Source organism: Prenolepis imparis, unplaced genomic scaffold (assembly GCF_030444845.1).
Source record: "Prenolepis imparis isolate NDT839.2.m4 unplaced genomic scaffold, iyPreImpa1.0 SCAF_9, whole genome shotgun sequence".
Lineage (NCBI taxonomy): Eukaryota > Metazoa > Arthropoda > Insecta > Hymenoptera > Formicidae > Prenolepis > Prenolepis imparis.
The window spans coordinates 7,210,647-7,232,209 of record NW_028141167.1 but is presented as its reverse complement, the minus strand read 5'-3'; the positions used below and the strand labels follow the sequence as shown (position 1 = coordinate 7,232,209).

The 21,563-nt window shown below is 29.9% G+C and overlaps 5 protein-coding genes and 1 pseudogene across 6 annotated transcripts in view; 1 reads left to right on the top strand and 5 right to left on the bottom strand.

The window, feature by feature from the left end:
• Window positions 1–21,563, top strand: part of LOC145940582 (uncharacterized) — a 65,752-nt gene that overhangs the window by 32,836 nt on the left and 11,353 nt on the right. The window contains exon 3 of the mRNA XM_083045909.1: window positions 15,301–15,344. Coding sequence (XP_082902035.1) covers window positions 15,301–15,344 — 44 coding nt within the window. The remainder of the gene's footprint in view (window positions 1–15,300; window positions 15,345–21,563) is intronic.
• On the bottom strand, window positions 290–2,832 carry LOC145940588 (odorant receptor 82a-like). Its single transcript, XM_083045913.1, has 5 exons — window positions 1,640–2,832; window positions 1,326–1,425; window positions 1,109–1,219; window positions 503–658; window positions 290–431 (listed from the first exon to the last, which is right to left on the bottom strand). The coding sequence occupies exons 1-5, from the start codon at window positions 2,446–2,448 to the stop codon at window positions 378–380; spliced, it is 1,230 nt and encodes a 409-aa protein (XP_082902039.1). The 5' UTR covers window positions 2,449–2,832; the 3' UTR covers window positions 290–377.
• Window positions 4,136–6,257, bottom strand: LOC145940871 (odorant receptor 4-like). The gene is made up of 6 exons (XM_083046506.1): window positions 5,545–6,257; window positions 5,243–5,439; window positions 4,956–5,055; window positions 4,746–4,856; window positions 4,425–4,580; window positions 4,136–4,189 (listed from the first exon to the last, which is right to left on the bottom strand). Exons 1-6 carry the CDS (start codon window positions 6,055–6,057, stop codon window positions 4,136–4,138), a joined length of 1,131 nt encoding a protein of 376 aa, XP_082902632.1. The 5' UTR covers window positions 6,058–6,257.
• On the bottom strand, window positions 6,526–11,563 carry LOC145940870 (uncharacterized; annotated as a pseudogene). Its single transcript, XR_014426083.1, has 9 exons — window positions 10,569–11,563; window positions 10,245–10,344; window positions 9,976–10,086; window positions 9,357–9,541; window positions 7,851–8,649; window positions 7,345–7,444; window positions 7,139–7,249; window positions 6,787–6,946; window positions 6,526–6,575 (listed from the first exon to the last, which is right to left on the bottom strand). The product of XR_014426083.1 is annotated as an uncharacterized LOC145940870 (transcript).
• Window positions 13,660–17,189, bottom strand: LOC145940590 (uncharacterized). Its single transcript, XM_083045915.1, has 5 exons — window positions 16,197–17,189; window positions 14,687–14,786; window positions 14,482–14,592; window positions 14,044–14,199; window positions 13,660–13,772 (listed from the first exon to the last, which is right to left on the bottom strand). The coding sequence occupies exons 1-5, from the start codon at window positions 17,129–17,131 to the stop codon at window positions 13,713–13,715; spliced, it is 1,362 nt and encodes a 453-aa protein (XP_082902041.1). The 5' UTR covers window positions 17,132–17,189; the 3' UTR covers window positions 13,660–13,712.
• LOC145940565 (odorant receptor 82a-like) lies at window positions 17,555–19,851 on the bottom strand. The gene is made up of 5 exons (XM_083045883.1): window positions 18,717–19,851; window positions 18,455–18,554; window positions 18,166–18,276; window positions 17,843–17,998; window positions 17,555–17,635 (listed from the first exon to the last, which is right to left on the bottom strand). The coding sequence occupies exons 1-5, from the start codon at window positions 19,631–19,633 to the stop codon at window positions 17,576–17,578; spliced, it is 1,344 nt and encodes a 447-aa protein (XP_082902009.1). The 5' UTR covers window positions 19,634–19,851; the 3' UTR covers window positions 17,555–17,575.

The window sequence follows — 21,563 nt, the reverse complement described above, 5'->3', positions numbered from 1 at the left end:
CGCGAAGTTCGCGACGAGTTCTAACATAGTTCCGCGGATATATGCGTTTCCAATATTTCCGTAGTGCGTAACGCAGTGTTGAAAGTATCACAGTTAAAGAATAAGTATGTGCGTTGAATTGCCGTACAATCTCACAACATCTAACACGATCTATATTATATTTTATTGAATGTAATTAATTTTAAATTCACACAGTTTTAATCTTGTTAATCAATTTCCTAAATTTATTTTTATTTATTTTCAGCTTATCTTTACGTAAATTATAATTGACCCAACATGATTTATTGACGAGTATTGATATGCTAACATAGATCTAATTTTTATTAATTCTATATTTTAGCGTTAATGTTATACATTTGGTAACAATAATGCCATTATCAGACGTAAAAAGTACGAAGTAAATTCAGGTAAGCCATGGCTGCCTTTACAATCTGAAATATTTGTTGTCTTGCATTATTTTATGCGCGCAAGAAAATAAATAGTTCTACTATTATCTACTCACGCTGCAAAAACTGGCCAAAGATAACTCCATAAATTTTCCTGCTGTAAGTTTAATCGTGACATTGGACATGGCCATTACTAATGTTAAACCGAGCGCATCTTTACTTGGTAAATAATACCAATTTATCATGTAAGATTTTGTTCCAACTTGTGTACACTGTTAAAAAATTTGGTTATTGCTCTCTATAGAAAACAATTTCTTGAAGAATTTGCGCATTTATTTATATCACATTAGGCTTTTATGATATAACGAAATATTTGGATTCTTTCATATAAAATCTTCCAAATTTAATAAATTTAATATAATATACAATTAATATTATGTAATATATAATTAATATATTTAATTATAATATTATATATAAATGTATATAATATATAATAAATAATATAATATATAATTAATAATAATTAAGCATTCTCTCAGTTGAGAGAATTAATGATAAATTAATCGGACAAATTAAATTTAATTAATTTAATTAAATTAATTTTTACCAGTTCTAAGATTCTCAGATGACTGTCGCATTTTAATTTGAATGGCAAATATTAAATAACGTTTTGTACTAAATACAAAGTATGGTGTAATTATAGTTTAAGTATAAAGTACCTGTTCGACAAGGAGTTCTCCAATATAACAAAGAATAAATATATTGAACGTGAAGGATATGAGTAACGAACAAAATGTCATCGTTCCTAAAGTTTCACGATGTTCCCATTCCTAGAAGGCTAACATCAAAATGTCATGAATGCGAAACTGTTATATAAAGCGTTTTATATTATGTTACCTATGTACTTAAAATATTTCTCGCGATTATATTTCGTACCGTCATCATATTAAATCCCAAAAAACATATATTGAGTGTGCATCCCACTACATCCACGAAGAAAATCTCGTTCAATAATTCTTCGGTGCGAGTTATAAAACTGTAAGTTACGTGAAAACTGTACACAAAAAAACAGAATCTTTTCTTCTATTTTATTTCATAATAATTTTTTTTAATTTTATATTATTTTATATCTTGTATAAGATGGATTTTTATTTGTTTAATTTAATTCTCTTGTGCTTGTGCATATTCTTCTTCAAGTTTGAGTCGCGATTATAAGATAACGTTAATACGAAAATTAACATGCATGTTACCTTAGTATCCTGATATGATATTTCACGATGTCGCTGAGTCTTTCGTCGGGCGTCTTTCCGCTGGTGCTCTTTCTTTCCTTTCCGTCCGCAAGATTCTCTAGCTTTAGCATGAGAATCCGGAATTGACCGCAAGCGTGCATGACGAATACCGCGGCCAGACTGCAGACACCGATGGTGAGCGTATAAATGGCGTAACCGGCTAGAGTCTGCGTGAACTGAGCGATTTCAAAAGATGGAGTGGTCCGTGGATCGAGGAGGCCGCGATAGATCGGGAAGGACAGCAATCTCACCGTCTCGTTATCGATTATCTCCGTTCTCTTCGCGCACAGCGGCATCAGCGTGGTATAAAAGAAGCCAGCGGAGTACATAAAGGCCGCGCTGACGAAAGAAAGCCATCTGCCGAATTTGGCATTGTCCAACATGACTTCCCGGTCTTTCTCATGACCTAGCCTGACTCGATCCCAGTCCGCGCGGATGTGTTCGATGCATTCGGTGATACGTTCGCTGCGAGCGATGAGGATGTATTGCTTTGCCACGGCCATCAGAAAGAAACTAATTGGACCAATCATTCTAATTTTGGTGTCCAGATCGTTATCTACCAAAATGGTGCCGAGAGTGCACGGGACAAGCAGGAAACATATGAGGAAACAGCTGATCATCGACAAGATCACACAGCCGATTTTCTCCATCGTGGTTTCGCAAAGTGTCAGAGGCCACGCGCCGATCGGTTTCAGGAACCAGCGGTTGAACTGGATGCTATAGTTCCAACCGTCTATCGCGGACTCGTGAGACTTTGAATGATTGTACATGGTAAATGGCTATCTAAATCGTAACGATGCACGCAATGAACTGAGCGCGAACGGACTGATCACGGGGTGCGCATGTGCGTTTTCAATCCACCTCTGGACACTCGTGCGTCCGTGTATAAACGCAATTGATCCTTCCTACCTGGCCATTTTATTATTGATGAGATTTTAATAGGTTCTAATTTCTGCAACTTCTTGCGTGCTGCATGCAAGTCCTCTTGAGGGGATACAGAGGAAGTTTCATCAAATAGAGTTCTGAGGGTATTATTTATGATCGAGGGAGAATGCGTAATGTGTATGCCAGGTTTTGTTTCCTGCTTCATATTTTCTGCTATAATCAGACGATTTTCTGTTTCACGTCTCTTACACTGTATATACGATCATAGTAAGTATAGCAAGTGTAAGACACACTTCTCTCTGAAAGATTGACAAAGATATTTCTTGAAATTGTGGTATATTAATGGTTAGAATTATGTAATGTAATCATATATTCAACGAAAAAGTTATATAATAACAACAGTGAGGCTTGATTTATTTTAATAAACAAAAAATACTTCTATACACAGAAAGAATTTTCTCTTAGAATTTACTCTGAAAATCATGGTAATCGTGGGACAATATGGAAAGAATTTTATGAGAATTTCTCTGATTAATATTTATCACAATAAAAATAATAATATCTATTACAATAAAATATAAAACATGTTTGATTAATTTTACTATGCAGTTTAGTAAAATTAATTAAACATGTTTTATATTTTATTGTGATAGATATTATTATTTTTATTGTGATAAATATTAATCAGAGAAATTTTCATAAAATTCTTTCCACACCATATTGTCCCACGATTACCATGATTTTCAAGGTAAATTCTAAAAGAAAATTCTCTCATATTTAGTGAGTATAATAATAATATATCTCTACACTGAAAAGAAATTTGTTAAATTGACTAAATGTTTCAACTAAATATTATTTTGTTAATTGAACATATAGAAATATTTAAATTAAATATAATATATTAAATCTAACACAACGTATATTTAACTTAAATACTAATATATGTTCAATTAACAAAATAGTAATTTAGTTGAAAGGTTTAGTGAACAATTTTTTTTGCAGTGTATAAAGTCAATTTTGAAAAATTATTTATATTAATTATTTATTTATATTAAACTCTTTAATATTAAAATATTAAATTATTAAAGAATCTCTTAATATTAAAATATTAAAGAGTTTTCAAAGCATATTTAAATATATGTATTATTGATGCGCTTTTAAACCTGGAAGTAAGATTTATATCACATTTTTTGTTATAAAATTGTGAGATGTAATTATAAATGATTGGTGAGAGAAATTATAATTAATAATTAATAATTAATAAATGGCTGAATAACATGTATTTTTTTATTCTGCAAGATTTTGCAGAACGTAGTTTTCAGAAAATTGATTATATTAAATATATTTGAGACCTAAAAGTTATATTGCAAATTTGCGTAGATTTTTGCTAAATGAGAATATTAGAAGGTGATATTTTTTGTTAGTTTATAACTTATGTATCGGATAATATGTGCTTATTTAAAATAGAAAAATATTACATAGTAAATTTATTAGATATCTACATGTTATTTTATGATACATTGTCTATATATTGCATGGTTTATTTTCCTCACGTTATGATTATATTATTATTTATGTAATCAATGTCCGAAGTATGTTTAAATATGCTAATGCAGATTTAATTACCTGAAATAGTTAGAAATTGCACATTTACTTAAAAAGACTCGTTACTTTTTGAAAAATTATTTTTAAATATTTAAATATTATATAAAAAATATGTAATAATATGCATAAATAAATAAATGTCACATAATAACATAACATACACATGATACATTAGAATTATGCAGATACTTTTTTCGGAATATAAATTACATATATACATATATAGGTATGAAAAATGTATCTTTGCATCACTTACATCACCGAAAGTAGAAAATGAGAGTTGAACAATGTTTCCGGCAGTAATTTTAAGGGAATTGTTGGATCTTAAAATTATTAAAACGAGTCCGAGGGCCGTTTTTCCAGGCAAGAGATACCAATTCGTCATATAAGCAGATTTACCAATTTGTCCGCCCTATTAAAGGCCGTTTTATATACCTGTTATAATGCAATTAAAGAAACCAGCAATCCTTCATTTTAATAAATTTTACTAGACTTTTAGATTTTAAACTATATGGCACAATTTCTTTTTTATTATAGTATAAAATTTTTTATTCTTATTTTCAGTTTAACATATTACCTGTTCGGAAAGGATCTCTCCGATGAAACAAAATATAAAAATATTAAAAGTAACCGAAGTTAATATTATACAATATGAAATAATATTCTGTTTATTATCTTGAACCCAATCCTAGAATAACATTAGGAATATATACAATTAAACGAAGAAAATAAATAATGAAATAAAAATGAGAAAATACTCTACATATATTCCGAAATATACACATACCATAATGCAATAATATCCTAAAAGACATATATGCATCGTACATCCGACTAATTCTATGAGACATATTATATTCGTAATTTTTTCTGTACGAGATACAAGGCTGTAATCACAATCTATCGTAATAATCTTGTAATAAGTTTGTTCGATTGTAAATTATGCATAAAATTTGCATTGAAAAAATTTTCTTATATTTATTTTTTATTATTATACTTTAGAATTATAGTGATTGAGACGCAAAATATCAGAAAATATCATGTGTACAACAAAAAATAAAAATAATAGCTTACCTCAACACTCTCAGATGATGCTCCACGATGATGGCGAATCTTTGTCTCATAGAATTTCTTTTTTCATTTTGTCCATCCACGAGATCTTCCAGCCAAAACATTAAAATTCTCAGTTGGCCACACGCATGCATCACGAAAACTGCCGCGAGGCCGCATGCAGCGACTGTGACGGAGTTGACGACGAAGGTCGAAAAGCACTGTAGAAAGAACACGAACTCGTACGCTGGACTGAAGTGCGCATTTAAGATCTTGCTATAGAAGGGATAAGGTAATGCGCGAACCACCACACTGCTGTTACCCACGTATAAAATATCCTTGGAGAAACCTCGGGCAACATTATACGAAAACACACCGCTGTACATAAACACGGCGCAGAAACCAGCGATGAGTCTACCTATCTTGGCGTTTCTCAGCATTTCTTGCCGATCTTCAATATTTTTGACGAGTTGCCAGTCCGTCTTCACATGCTTCACGCAGCTGCGTATGTCATCGACGTGCATTAAAAGACAGGAATAATTTACTATCGCCATGAACCAGAAGGTGAGCGGACCGATGCTACGTAACTTGACCTCGAAGGTCTCCTGCGACTCCAGAAAGATACTCAGACCGCTCGGTATCAGGGTGGCGATCATCAGAAAATAGCATACGAATATCAAAAATTTGGAATAGGCCTTTTCGATGATCGAAATGTCGGTAGATCGTGGCCATAGATTAATCGCCTTGAGAATCCAACGTATTATCTGGATACTATATTCGTTGTCGACCAAGTACGTGGACGCAATGGTGCCGGGATTATTTATGGGGTCGTGTCCCATGATTTTCTGACGAAGGTAGTTTGTTTACTGAGCTATCCCTTCGCTGTCGTACATAGTAGTAAAGGTCAGCGCGTGCGCAGACATTGAACGTAATGCGCAAGCTAGTCTTTATCCACGTATTATTGTGTATTATTGTGGTCATGTGCAATACTATTGCGGCAACAGGTAGAAGCAGCCCGTAATCGATACTTGGAATTAAAGTTTTGTGTACCGAGTTTTGAGCGTGCAGTTACATTGAAGATCGCATCACCATGATTTATCAAAAAATAAAATAAAATAATTTATCTTTATTAACGTATATAGCAAAATATATATTGCAAATTTAAAAGAGTGGGCAAAGTATGCAAAAAATTAAATTTAAAAACAGAGAAAAATATTATATAGTATTCTCACAGAAATATTATTATTATTCAATCGTATACTATATGCTATTTACAATATATTTAATATATAAAAAAATATTAACATTTAAGTGATAAGGGTTCGAAGTATATTTAAATATGCTAATGCAGATTTAACTACCTGAAACAGTTATTAATCATTTTGTCGTTATAAAGAATATATTTATTTAGTTAGTAAAATTCAGTTAAATATGTTATAATATGAAAAATATAAATTATATGAAATAATCAATTTATTTTTGAAGAATCTATATTATATATCTATGGATAAAATATCATTTATAGGAGCTACATATCTACATAAATCGAGAAATACATTTTTATATACTTACATTACCGAAAGTAGAGAGGGAAAGCTCAATCATCTTTCCAGCAGTGATTTTGACCACGATGCTAGAACGTAAAATTATCAGAACAAGACCGATGGCACTGTTTCCAGGTAACAGATACCAATTCGTCATATAGGCGGTTTCGCCAATTTGGTCACACTATTATAACCCATTTATATATCTATTACGATTAAATTGGAAAATATGTTCGCGGCAGTATCGTATTTCAATGAAACTCATACGTGAAATTAATTATTTTGCTGTTGACTATGCAATTTCTTATTAATGCAAATTGCAAAAAAATCTTTGACATTTCTGATTTTTATACAAAAGCTCTGTCATTATGATTACCTGCTCTGAAAGGATCTCCCCGATGTAACAAAAGATAAAGATATTGAAAGTAACAGAGATCAATATTATAACATACGACACTATACCTTCTTTGTTGTTTTGGCTCCATTCCTAAAAAATATTAATTAATTTATACAAATAGATAATAATAGATACAAATGGCAAACGTTACTGTAAGCATTATAAATTTCATGATGTTCGCCTACCACTATACAATAATAGCCCAAGAGACACATATGTATCGTGCATCCCGTTATTTCCACGAGACAAACAACATTTGTAATTTTCTCTATGTGAGACACGAAGCTAGAAATATATATAAATATAAATAAATATATATATATATATTTTGTGTGTGTGTATACATATTTAGAAATACATAAGAAATGCATTATAATAATTAATTGTTTGCATATATATATTTTTTATATACATATGATTTATTAAATCTATGTACATTATATATAAATTACATATTACATATTATAGATTATATTACATATAATTTATATATATATAATTATTATTATAGTGTATTTAAACGAATATATTTTAAAATATATTTATGCAATAAGCAAGATATTGAATAATATATTATTAAACAATATGTAGTGAATTATTAAATCAAAAACAAAAGATAAAATAAAGTAAGTACATTTTGATTACATATTATACAGAAAATCTACAATTAAATTATCCATTAAATTCTTACCTAAGTACTTTCAAATGATGCTCGACGATGACTGCAAATTTTTGCTGCGAAAAGTTTCTTTTTTCATTTTCTTTGTCCACGAGATGATCTAATAAGGACATCAAAATCTTTAATTGACCACAGGTATGCATTACAAAGACGGAGGTGACACTGCAAGCGGCTATCACTATGGAATTTACCACAAACGTGGATAAACATTGTATCGTAAACACTATTTCATACGCCGGACTTGTCGTAGTATCCAGAATCTTATCGTAGAACGCGAAAGGCAGGGAATGCACCGATGCATTATTGTCAGCGGACTCGTCCAATGTCATTGCCTGGAAGATACTGTAGGAGAACACTCCACTATGTACAAAAGTTGCGGAGAATATCGCGATGAACCGACCGATCCTGGCACTCTTCAACATCACTTCTCTCTCCTCGATTTTCTTCACGGCTCGCCAATCTGATTCAATATGTTCGAGACATTGACGTATGTCGTCGACATGCATCAGCAATGAACAATATTTAAGACTTGCGAGCAGCCAATTGCTGAGAGGCCCGAAATCGTGCATCTTTGCCTCCACATCCTTGGTTTCGTCTAAGAAGATGGCCAACGCAGAAGGCACTAAAACACTGACGATAAGGAAAATGCACACTATCAGCAATATCATCGACAGAATTTTCTCCTTGACCGACGATACTGGCCAGATGCTTATCGGCCTCAGGAGCCAACGAATTGGTTGTATGCTATATTCATTATCCTCTATATAGTCGAATATGATTGGATCATTTTGCAGGGAACTCCTCATGTTCGCTTTACAATAGCGCGGATACGATTGAGCGAATAATTATTCGAAAAAAAAACGAGGGGTGATAGTCGTAGAGTAACGCTTGCGCATTTTGTCGACTATACTTTTTTCTTTAATATACGTCTCTTGGAGAATCGATATTTACGGTGATAGCGAATTGAAATGGTGAGTTTATTATGTGCGCGATAGACAGCTGTTTGCACGCAATAACAGCTGGGTCACGCAATTCGTTCATTGTTTTGATAGAATAATTTTTGTGCTTTACTTTCCGTATCTTTATTTAAAAGAATATAATAAAAATCTTCTGCATTATTGCTGGCAGTGTCTATTAGTTCTATTTTATTTGTCAATTTTATTAGTTCAAAATTGCAGTCACAGAGAATTTATTATTATATTTACGTAATACTCCAATCTTGCCTGAAAAATATCTATTCTATATAAAATATGTCTTCTAACTTTTTCTAATCTACTACATTCCTACTTAACTACTTTTTTAAATAAATGAGATTTCATGTAGTTATTGTTCGCAAAATATTCAAGTATGCCATGGAAGTTTTAACTACCTGAAATAGTAAAATTCTTATTTCTATTGATAATATAATATCATTGATGTAATTTTCGATGAAATATTTTAGTCGCGTATAATTGACAATTATAAGCAAATTTTTTATTAAAAATTTATTAAATAGGTTATTATAAAAAATGATATATTTTACTTTAATTATTCAAAGTGTTACTTACATCACCAAAAGTTGCGATGGACAAATAAACTAACTTCCCTGCAGTTATTTTGATTACATTATTTGAACGTATAATTATCAAAATGAGACAAAGTGCTATTTTGTGTGGTAACTGATACCAGTTAGTCATATATATCATTTCTCCGACTTTTTTGCACTAATAAATAAAAATAGATATTTTTTAAAATTTATAGATGTGTTTAGAAATATAAAGCTGAGATTCAAGAAATCAGAAAATGTAATATTTAAACATAACTTGTTTATTTTGTTAAAGGTAATAATTGTATAACTGTTGTTAAAGGAGATAAATATAGTGTGTGTTGTGTGTATATATATATACATATATATAAATATTATATATTACATAAATTACATATAAATTATATAATATACATATATTTATATATCATTTATTTTTATATTTATATGTTTTATATTTAGTAATTTATATATATATATATATATATATATATATATATATATTTATTGTGACTGATTTTATATTAAAATTTTAAAAATTCTGAGAGGAAGAGAAATTTTAAGAAAATTCGTTGAAAGAAACATTCAAAACTTTATGCATTTAAATTTTACCTGTTCTGTCAAAATTTCACCGATGTAGCAAAAAATAAATACATTAAAACCCATTGATGTATATACAATGATATATGATAATATCTTTGTTGCATCGAATGCAGCCCAGTTCTAGAAAATCAATTCGACAAATTAAAATTCAATGCTTAAGAATGAAATAACTGCTTTTTTCTAAATTGCTTAAACGACATTGAGTTTGTTATTAAAGATTATATTTTATTTTTTGCAACTAAAAAAAGAGCTCCTTTAGTATCATATTTTTAGCATACCATAATGGCATAATATCCAAGAAAACACATATCTAATGTACATCCCATCATTATCACAAGGCAGATTTTATGCATAATGCTCTCAACATTTGTTATAAAACTGCAATATGTTTGTATGATTGTTATGCTTTTAAGTATGGCAGTATTCTTTTGTTAGGATTTGATCAGAATTATTCTATATATTCTTTTAAATGTAGTAGAAATATATATCTAATATATTTATTAGATTTATTAGATTTATTATAATTATCTCGAAATGGCATTATATTTATTAAACAAATTTACATGAAATGCACTTAAAGTTCAACGTGCAAAATAAAGTACCTCAGAACTCTCAAATGATGTTCCACGATAGTAGCCAATTTCAGTTCAGTCGAATTAGTTTTTTCCTTTCCGTAGTCCTCGACGAATTTGTTTAGCCATGTGCACAATACGCTCAGTTGACCACAAGCATGCATCGCGAAGACACCGGCGAAACTACAAACGCTCACTATGGCGAAACTCAATGCAAATGCTGACAAATATTGTATAACTAACATGATCTCATCTATAGGACTAAATCTCGTGTCCATGATTTTGCTGTATGCTGGACATGTTAACGGATGCGTCGTGAAAGTTTGATTGTTAACGATAATGGTCGTAGTTTTTATTGCTCTGGCCGTGCCGAATAAAAGGTTACCACCTTGTGTAATTGCCGCGCTGATTCCGGCGACAAAACGTCCAAATTTAGCGTACTGTAGCATTATTTCGCGATCTTCGATCCTACGTATGAGCTGCCAATCTGTCTCCATGTGTCGTATACAATTGCGAATGTCGCGGCGGCATTTCAGCAGCATCCAATAACTTATCGAACCCATAATTCTGTTAATTAACGGTCCAATGGCGCCTAGTTTTGCCGCAATGTCATTATCTTCCAATAATACGTACAATATGCATGGTATCATAACGATTATCATTGTAAGTGACCAAAAGATAATTAATACTGCAGCGATAAGTTTCTCTATTAATGTATTTGTTAATGGCCAAGCAGCAATTGGTTTGAGGCACCATCGATTTATTTGCAAACTGTAATCGTTGATGTTCTTAAAATTAATATCTTTTAAATCACGTTTTAGATGTGTCATGCTCGATTCGTGAAGGTTTCTATTGCACTGTCACGACAGTGCTTCTGACAAGTTGTATTCAAATAAGCGCTTGCGCTAACTTTTGGAGGAGTTTGATGAACGCTTGTATTGATCCATTTTTTTTTGTTTAAGCGTTGCATGCATATTAGATCGATAATCGTTTCTAACAGTGTTGCGTGTTATCAGTTTTGTAAAAGGCCGTGTACAGGAAGGAACATATAACATTTTGTGGATATGAGTGCACAAAGTGTTCGATTACTTAATTTCGAAAAAAAAAATATTGTCGAGGATGTCTTTTCAAACAGAATTTAATTGCAGAAGATCCGATAAGTTAGTGTAATTATATATACATATATATACATACATATATATATGTATATAATATAAATTTTATTTATTAAAACTATTCTATTTAGACAATGTGTGTGTATTTTGTAACATTTTGATTTACATTTTATATAGTCATTATTTGCAAAATATTCAAATATATCGCGGAAGTTTTAATTATTTAATATAATTCTTATTTCCATTAATCGATTTTTTTAAATAAGTATAATTGATGATATCATTTAATATTTGTTATTTGTTACAATTAAATATTTATACAATTTAATATTTGTTTCAACATCGCACAGTGTATTTGAATTAAATAATTATTATAGAAGTGTTATAATAATTTATGATTGAAAAAGAGATTAAAATTTTATTTAATGGAGCTTCATTATAACATGTGTTATTTGCATCGTCATATATTACGATAGAGAATTGAAATTCTTTTTTCACAGTGACTCGATCGCATGATTATCAAATAGAGGTAGAATGCAGTTTTGTGAGACAGTTATTGATCATATTTGCTATTTCTTTGACATTTCTACATTAATAAATAAATCAAGATACATTTAAATATGTTTTTAAATGTTTGAAAATTTTGGATATAAAAATATTATAGAATATGAAATTTATTATAATGGTTTCGCTTTTTTTAAATATTATGATAATTAGAGAGATGTTTAAATAAGTTGACATAGTAATGTAAAACATAAATATAGATATTTAAAAAGAGATGATATAATAAAATAATGTTTTGAGGTATTGTAATTTATAATTAAGATGAGAAACTTGTCAAACGGACTAAATAATTTTTTCATTCTCAAGATATCTCTTAAAATCTAATATATATATGTAGCAAGATATATAAATATGTTATATACAATTTATATCGATAAATAGTAATTTATAATATTTTTTATTACACACACACGCACACACATTGAATACACACTAATTCATTAAAGAGAATAAACGGGGCTTTATTGACTTTGAAAAGATAAGATCTTTTTCGCGACAACAATTTTATTTGTTACTAATTACAAAAATTTTATTTTTTTCTTTAGCATACTCTAATGTAATAATATCTCAGTAAACATTTAGTGCGCATCTCCTTAGTTCAGCTAGACAGACTTTATATCATGGATGAATACCGCACATGTCCCGCTATGAAACAGTTAATCTTGCAGCATCATTTGCGCAAAATTACCGATTCTTTGTATTTTGTTGAAGATACACGGCACGATCACATAGGATATCAGAGAGTAGCAGATAAATATCGGTATCTTCGAAAGTATCTTTTTTCTCTGATTGTTGTTGTAACTAATTGTGAGTTTGCCCAATCAATTTCAGAAACCAAAATTCATTGAAGATTATTCTATTGAAGACTGTAATCATTAACACCTGCCCCAGTGAAAAGTTTTTGCTTTTTTGATATTACAATACGTCATATATAATATAATAGTTTTGCATGCATTTTGCCAATCGATCAATACTTTAAACTGTTTGAAAAGATCGTAAGAATTATATTACAGATGAAATTATTATGGTAAATATGCATTTACAAAAGTATTTTAAAATAATTTGAAAGTATTTTAAAAGTAATTTATTGTCGTTTAAAGTATATAAGAGATGTCATTCTGTATTTTATATACAAAATTTAGATAAATATATAAATTTTATTATTTTTTAGAAATATTCATCAAAAGACAATATTTTCTTGTACAATATAATAGCTAGTCTTTACAATTTCAGTAAAGCTATTTTTGGATATTAAAATGTGTGTGTATATTTATAAAATTTCGTAAGAAATCTTAATATTTTCAATTTCAGAATAATCTTCTCTTTACATTGCAAAATGCAACACTATTTTTAAACAATGTAATCATGAAAAAATTTATATGTATAATGTGATTTATTTCATTTATTAAATATTTATTTTATTTTATATTTTTATACTTTATATCCATTTATGTTCTATACAAAATATATTTACGTTTTCTAAATTTTATATCGTTCACGTGGGAGGAGTCATCGTTCTTAAAATATTCAAATATACCACAGAAGTCTTAATTACCTGAAACAAGAAGCTTTTCCTTCCTATTTATGTATACATATAGTTAACCGAATTCCAAAACTTTGGCATTAAAACATTAGCATTAGCATTAAAAATGAGTGAATATCGCTCAGAAACAAGAGAAAAGAAGAGAATAAATATATAGTAGATAAAGATACGGAGGAATATTATACATATAATAATTTATATAAATATAAAATATAAAAAAATGTATTAAACTTTTATTAATACAATATCCCATTATAAGTGCAGTATATACGTTTTTACTTACATCACCAAAAGTTGCAATAGACAATTGAAATAATTTTCCAGCAGTTATCTTAATAACATTACTCGATCGCGCTATTATCAAAACGAGACCAAGGGCAGTTTTGTGCGGTAAATTATACCAATTCGTCATGTAGACTTTTTCGCCAACATTTTTGCACTAATAAATAAATAAAAAATTAAATAAGCTTTTCATAAACAATTTTTCTATTACATTAATAAAAATGGAAAACATTAAGAAATATTAGAAGATAGAAAAAATTTAAATGCAATCAGTAATCTATTAAACATTAGCTCATTAAATAATAATTGCAATATATGTACATATTGTATATTTTATATATATATATATATATATATATATATATATATATATATATTATGTGTGTGTATATATAATAACCTCAATGTTCAAAAATTTATTATAAATTCAAGATATTACCTGTTCCGTGAGAATCTCGCCAATGTAACAAAATATAAAAATATTGAAAGCCATAGATACGTATACAATAATATATGACATTATTTTTGCAGCATCAAAATCACTCCAATTCTAAAATATCAGAGAAATTACATTTAACATTTTATATATAAACAGACAAAATGCTACTGTAACATATATTCACCTTTTTAAGTCTTTAGCATACCGTAATAGAATAATACGCAAGTAAACACATATTCAACGTGCATCCCACCAATTCCACGAGGCAGATATGTTGCATAATATTTTCCATGCGTGATATAAAACTGAAACGTATATATATAAGATTTAACGCGGTTTTTTAATACTAGAACAACACAAGCGCGCTATGCTTCAGTTTTATGTTTAAAAAATATCTTTTAAAAAATAATTTAAAGTTTGTTTAAACTCGATTAATATTTTTTCACAGAAATTAGTTGATTAAAGCGTTAATTTCCTAATTAAATTTTAAAATAATAATACGTTAAAATATTAAAATAGTAATATGTTGTAAATATAATATGTTATAATATTTTATTCTCGATTAATATTTTTTGACAGAAATCAACTGATAACTGTCAAAAATATTAATCGAGTTTAAAGTATTATAACATATTATTTAAAACATATTATTATTTTAAAAATTAATTAGCAAATTAACGCTTTAATCAGCTGATGTCAAAAAATATTAATAAAGCGAAAATTTGTTAATTAAATATTCTACAATAGCTTACATATTTATATTTATATTGTGTTATAATGCGAAATATGTAATAAGTAATAAGATTATTTTGTTTTCAGGTCAATGTGTGCTGTGTACTACAACTCCGCTATTGTACGTATCGGTGAGTAAAAAATTGTTTATTTTATAACATTTCTAGCGGTAATGAAGGTGTATATAATATGTGAAAATATTAAAATAATAATATATTTTAAATAATATGTTATAATATCTTATCCGCGATTGATATTTTTTGACAAAAATCGGCTGATAATTGTCAAAAATATTAATCGAATTTAAAATATTATAACATTTCTTTCTAAGAAAGGCATGTTAATTGTAAGTTGATTCTCGCAAGTATTGTAGCATTTTTTCCGCGATGCTGATAAACTGTTTCGATTCGCATTGTGCGTTATATTCGTAGCACCGAGAGGCTGTCATCGCGAGGATTATTAGTTTAACAGTTCAAAATAAAATTAAATAAAATAATATGTTTTAAATAATATGTTATAATACTTTAAACTCGATTAATATTTTTGATAGTTATCAGCTGATTTCTGTCAAAAAATATTAATCGAGTTTAAAGTATTATAACATATTATTTAAAACTAATATTATTATTTTATTTTATTTTATTTTAAACAAACTGTCAAACTGCTAACTCTCGCGATGATAGCCTTGATTCTACGAATATAATGCACAACGTGAATCTTGACAGCCAATGAGCATCGCGGAAAAGCGACAACAATAAACTTCGATATATGCGAGTATCGACTTTACATATCTTATTTAGAAAAGGAAAGGAAATATTTGTATTTTACTTTCTCATAAATATATACATATTTTTTTATATAAATTATAGAATTAGAAATATTTTATTTGATATGAAAATGTTTAGTCAAATTATAAAATAGAATTTTTATCTATAATACTACAAACGCGCAAACGTAATGGAATCTCGATACTTAAAAAGTACCTTAGCACTCTTAAATGATGCTCCACGATAGCAGCCAGTTTTTGTTCGGCATATTCATTTCCCTTATCTTCGTCTGAAACAAGATTATTTAACCACGAGAATAGCATGCTGAGTTGACCGTAAGCGTGCATCGCGAAAACTGCAGCGAGACTGCAAGCGCCAACCGTAATCGAATTCACTATAAAACATGATAGTAGCTCTACGGCCAGCATGATCTCGTTCGCGGGACTGAATCTCGTGTCAATAAATTTGCTATAAATCGGACAAGTCATCGGATGCATCGATGTCGTTACGTTGCCTACGAGGACGGTAATAGATGTCATCGCTTTGGCTATGACAAAGAGAAATGTTCCGCTCTGCATAAACACCGCGCAGAATCCGGCGATGAAACGACCGATTTTAGCGTATCGCAGCATCACTTCCTGATCATCGAGCCTCCGAACTAATTTCCAATCCGTCTCCATGTGTCGCACGCATTCGCGAATGTCGTCGCTGCGTGTAAGAAGTAACCAGTAATTAATTGTACCCATGATCCAGTGGCTCAGCGGACCCATAACGCTCAATTTTATCTGGATGTCTTTTTCCTCCAGCGATACATATAATAGACACGGCACCATGACGATTGCTATTAGGGATGAGCAAGCGAGAATATGCGCCTGCAAAGAGACCCTTTCTGTCGTCGATATGCGTGCTTGTGGCCAGGCGGCGATTGGCATCAGAAACCAACGTGTCAGTTGAAGACTGTAATCGTTATTGTTTTTATATGTAAATTTGGTGCTCGTTGGTACACGCTCGGAGCACGTCATGATTGTTTCGCGGAGGCGCACGATGCACTGACTGTGATGGGTGGTGCACTGGCTGGTGCTATGTCCAAACGAGCGCCTGCGCGAATCTTTGGTGAACGCATAGGGTTGTGCTTCCCGAGAGAGACGCATGTCTGATCAATAATTATTGCTCGCGGAAATGTGACATGTTGACTTTAAGAGTGGAGAATACATATGTAGGAAACATATGGCGGGTAGGATAGGTTTTTCTGTCAATTTTCTCTCACAGTTGTGTGTAAATACGTGATTTGCAATATGATATGCGTAAGGCATATTAAAGAAAAATATCTTGCAATTGTGAATTTTGTTGATTATAATTGAAATTTGCTTATATATTAAATGTTGAAGTTTAACTTTAGAAAATATATTTTTTGAATATATAGAAATCTATTACATGTAAATCAATTATGCTTTTAAATAGCATAGTTATAAAAATTATATTGCAACGTAATTTATTCTATTTATTGAAAATTTCTTCTATCTATCATTCTACCATTTATCTATGTTCTATACAAAATATATATTTATTATGTTTTCTAATATAGTTAATATTGTTCATGAAGAGGGATTCATCGTTCGCAATATATTCAAATATACCACGGAAGTCTTAATTATCTGAAACAGCAACGTCTCTTCCTTATAGAATGCATATTAATAATTTTGGAAGTTTTAAAATTCATTTTAAAAAATATACCAAAAATTAGAAAATGTAGCTGGTAAAAATATTGCAATAATAATTCATAATAGAAAGAAATATAAAGTAAATATACAATATATTAAATTTTTATTAATGTACGTCATAAGTGTATGTATGGTACTTACATCACCAAAAGTTGCAATAGACAATTGAAATAATTTTCCAGCAGTTATCCTGATAACATTGCTCGACCGTGCTATTATCAAAACAAGCCCAAGAGCAGTTTTGTGTGGTAATTCATACCAATTGATCATGTACGCCTTCTCACCGACGTTTTTGCACTAATAAATTTAAATTTTCTTAATTTTTTTATTAGTTTTTTGTGATTAGAAATATAAAAATATTCACAAGCAACATAATAAAAAATGGAATTTAAATACAAATTATAAGTTATCTTCTAGATTTTCTGGATAGTATAATTATTTTTAATTTGAATTCAGATTATTACCTGTTCTGTGAGGGTCTCACCAATGTAACAAAATACAAATATATTGAAAGCCATAGATAAGTATATAATGACAAATGATATCAATTTTGCCACATCAAATGTATTCAAATTCTATGAAGATAAAATTAATTATTAAAGAACTACAAAAAATTTATTCCTTTTTCGATATTTATACGTTTTGTTTACACATACATACACCATATATATACACACACTAAACTGACATTTTATAAATAAAAAAATTGATGGGCTTTTATAACATATATTCACCTTCTTATATTTAGCATACCGTAATAAAATAATATCCAAGTAAACACATATTCATTGTACATCCCAGCAATTCCACGAGACAAATATTTTGCATAATAGACTCTATACGCGATATAAAACTGAAACGAATATACAATACATGAAATTGTAATACGTGACATACATCTTTTTTTTTTTAAAGAGAAATGTGTTACTATTTAATAAAAATCAATTTACTCATGCTAGTACTATTTTACGATAAAATCACACGCAATGCAAACATAGATACTTAAATGAAATACCTCAGTACTCTCAAGTGATGTTCTACTATAATAGCCAGTCTTCGTTCAGCGCAATCGTTTTCATTATCTTTATCCACGATGAGTTTATTTAACCATGAAAATAACACGCTCAATTGAGCGTACGCGTGCATAGCGAAGATCGCATCGAGACTGCAAACGCTTACCGTAACAGAATTAACTATAAATGTTGATATCATTTCTATAATTTGCATGATCTCGTTCGCAGGACTGAATCTCGTATCGATAAACTTGCTATAAATCGGACAAGCCATCAAACGCATCGAAATGGTCTCATTGCCGACGATGACGATCGTGGTAGTTAGCGATTTGGTTATAGCGAAGATAAATGTACCGCTCTGCATGAATATCGCGCAAATTCCGGCAACAAAACGGCCGATCTTCGCTTGTTGCAGCATCACCTGTCGATCTTCGAATCTTTTAATCAGTCTCCAATCCATTTCCATGTGTCGCACGCATTCTCGAATGTCATTACTGCTTGCAAGAAGCAAATAATAATTAATTATGCCCATAATCCAGTGGCTTAGTGGACCAATCGAGTTCAATTTTATCTCGATATCTTTCTCTTCCAATGACACGTATAACAAAAAAGGAACCGCAACAATTGCTATCAAGAACGTGCAGATGAGAATATGTACATATGAAAAAATTTTCTCGATTTTCGTTGTACTCATTCGCGGCCAAATACCGATTGGCATTAGAAACCAACGAGCCAATTGTAAACTGTAATCATTATTATTTTTGGACATGAGTTTGATGCTCGATGACATACGTTCGGAGTACGTCATGATCGCCTCGTGGAAGCGCACGATGTACTGACAGGTGTAACAAGTAGTCACAAATGCACTGGCTGGAGCTATGTCCGAACGAGCGCCTGCGCGAATCTTTGGTGAACGCATAGGGTTGTGCTTCCCGAGAGAGACGCATGTCTGATCAATAATTATTGCTCGCGGAAATGTGACATGTTGACTGTAAGAGTGGAGAATACATATGTAGGAAACATATGGCGGGTAGGATAGGTTTTTCTGTCAATTTTCTCTCACAGTTGTGTGTAAATACGTGATTTGCAATATGATATGCGTAAGACATATTAAAGAAAAATATCTTGCAATTATGAATTTTGTTGATTATAATTGAAATTTGCTTATATATTAAATGTTAAAGTTTAACTTTAGAAAATATATTTTTTGAATATATAGAAATCTATTACATGTAAATCAATTATGCTTTTAAATAGCATAGTTATAAAAATTATATTGCAACGTAATTTATTCTATTTATTGAATATTTCTTTTATCTATCATTCTACCATTTATCTATGTTCTATACAAAATATATATTTATTATGTTTTCGAATATAATTAATATTATTCATGAAGAGGGATTCACCTTCCGCAATATATTCAAATATACCACGGAAGTCTTAATTATCTGAAACAGCAACGTATCTTCCTTATAGAATGCATATTAATAATTTTGGAAGTTTTAAAATTCATTTTAAAAAATATACCAAAAATTAGAAAATGTCGGTAAAAATGTTGCAATAATAATTTATAATAGAAAGAAATATAAAGTAAATATACAACATATTAAATTTTTATTAATGTACGTCGTACGTCATAAGTGTATGTATGGTACTTACATCACCAAAAGTTGCAATAGACAATTGAAATAATTTTCCAGCAGTTATCCTGATAACATTACCCGACTGTGCTATTATCAAAACAAGCCCAAGAGCAGTTTCGTGTGGTAATTCGTACCAATTGATCATGTACGCCTTTTCACCGACGTTTTTGCACTAATAAATTTAAATTTTCTTAATTTTTTTATTAGTTTTTTGTGATTAGAAATATAAAAATATTCAAAAGCAACATAGTAAAAAATGGAATTTAAATACAAATTACAAGTTATCTTCTAGATTTTCTGGATAGTCTAATTATTTTTAATTTGAATTCAAATTATTACCTGTTCTGTGAGGGTCTCACCAATGTAACAAAATACAAACATGTGGAAAGCCATAGATAAGTATATAATGACAAATGATATCAATTTTGCCACATCAAATGTATTCAAATTCTATGAAGACAAAATTAATTATTAAAGAATTACAAAAATTGATTCCTTTTTCGATATTTATCCATTTTGTTTACACATACATACACCATATATATACACCATATATATATATATACACACACACACTAAACTGACATTTTATAAATAAAAAAATATATGTGTTTTTATAACATATATTCACCTTTCTTATTTTTAGCATACCGTAATAAAATAATATACAAGTAAACACATGTTCATTGTACATCCCAGCAATTCCACGAGACAGATATTTTGCATAATAGACTCCATACGCGATATAAAACTGAAACGAATATATACATGCAATTGTAATACGTGACACATCTTTTTTTAAAAAAGAAATGTGTTGCTATTTAATAAAAATCAATTTACTTATGCTAGTACTTTTTTACGATAAAATTACACGCAATGCAAACAAAGATACTTAAATGAAATACCTCAGTACTCTCAAGTGATGTTCTACTATAATAGCCAGTCTTCGTTCAGCGCACTCGTTTTCATTATCTTTATCCACGATGAGTTTATTTAACCATGAAAATAACACGCTCAACTGAGCGTACGCGTGCATAGCGAAGATCGCATCGAGACTGCAAACGCCTACCATAACAGAATTAACTATAAATGTTGATATCATTTCTACAATTTGCATGATCTCGTTCGCAGGACTGAATCTCGTATCGATAAACTTGCTATAAATCGGACAAGCCATCAGACGCATCGAAATGGTCTCATTGC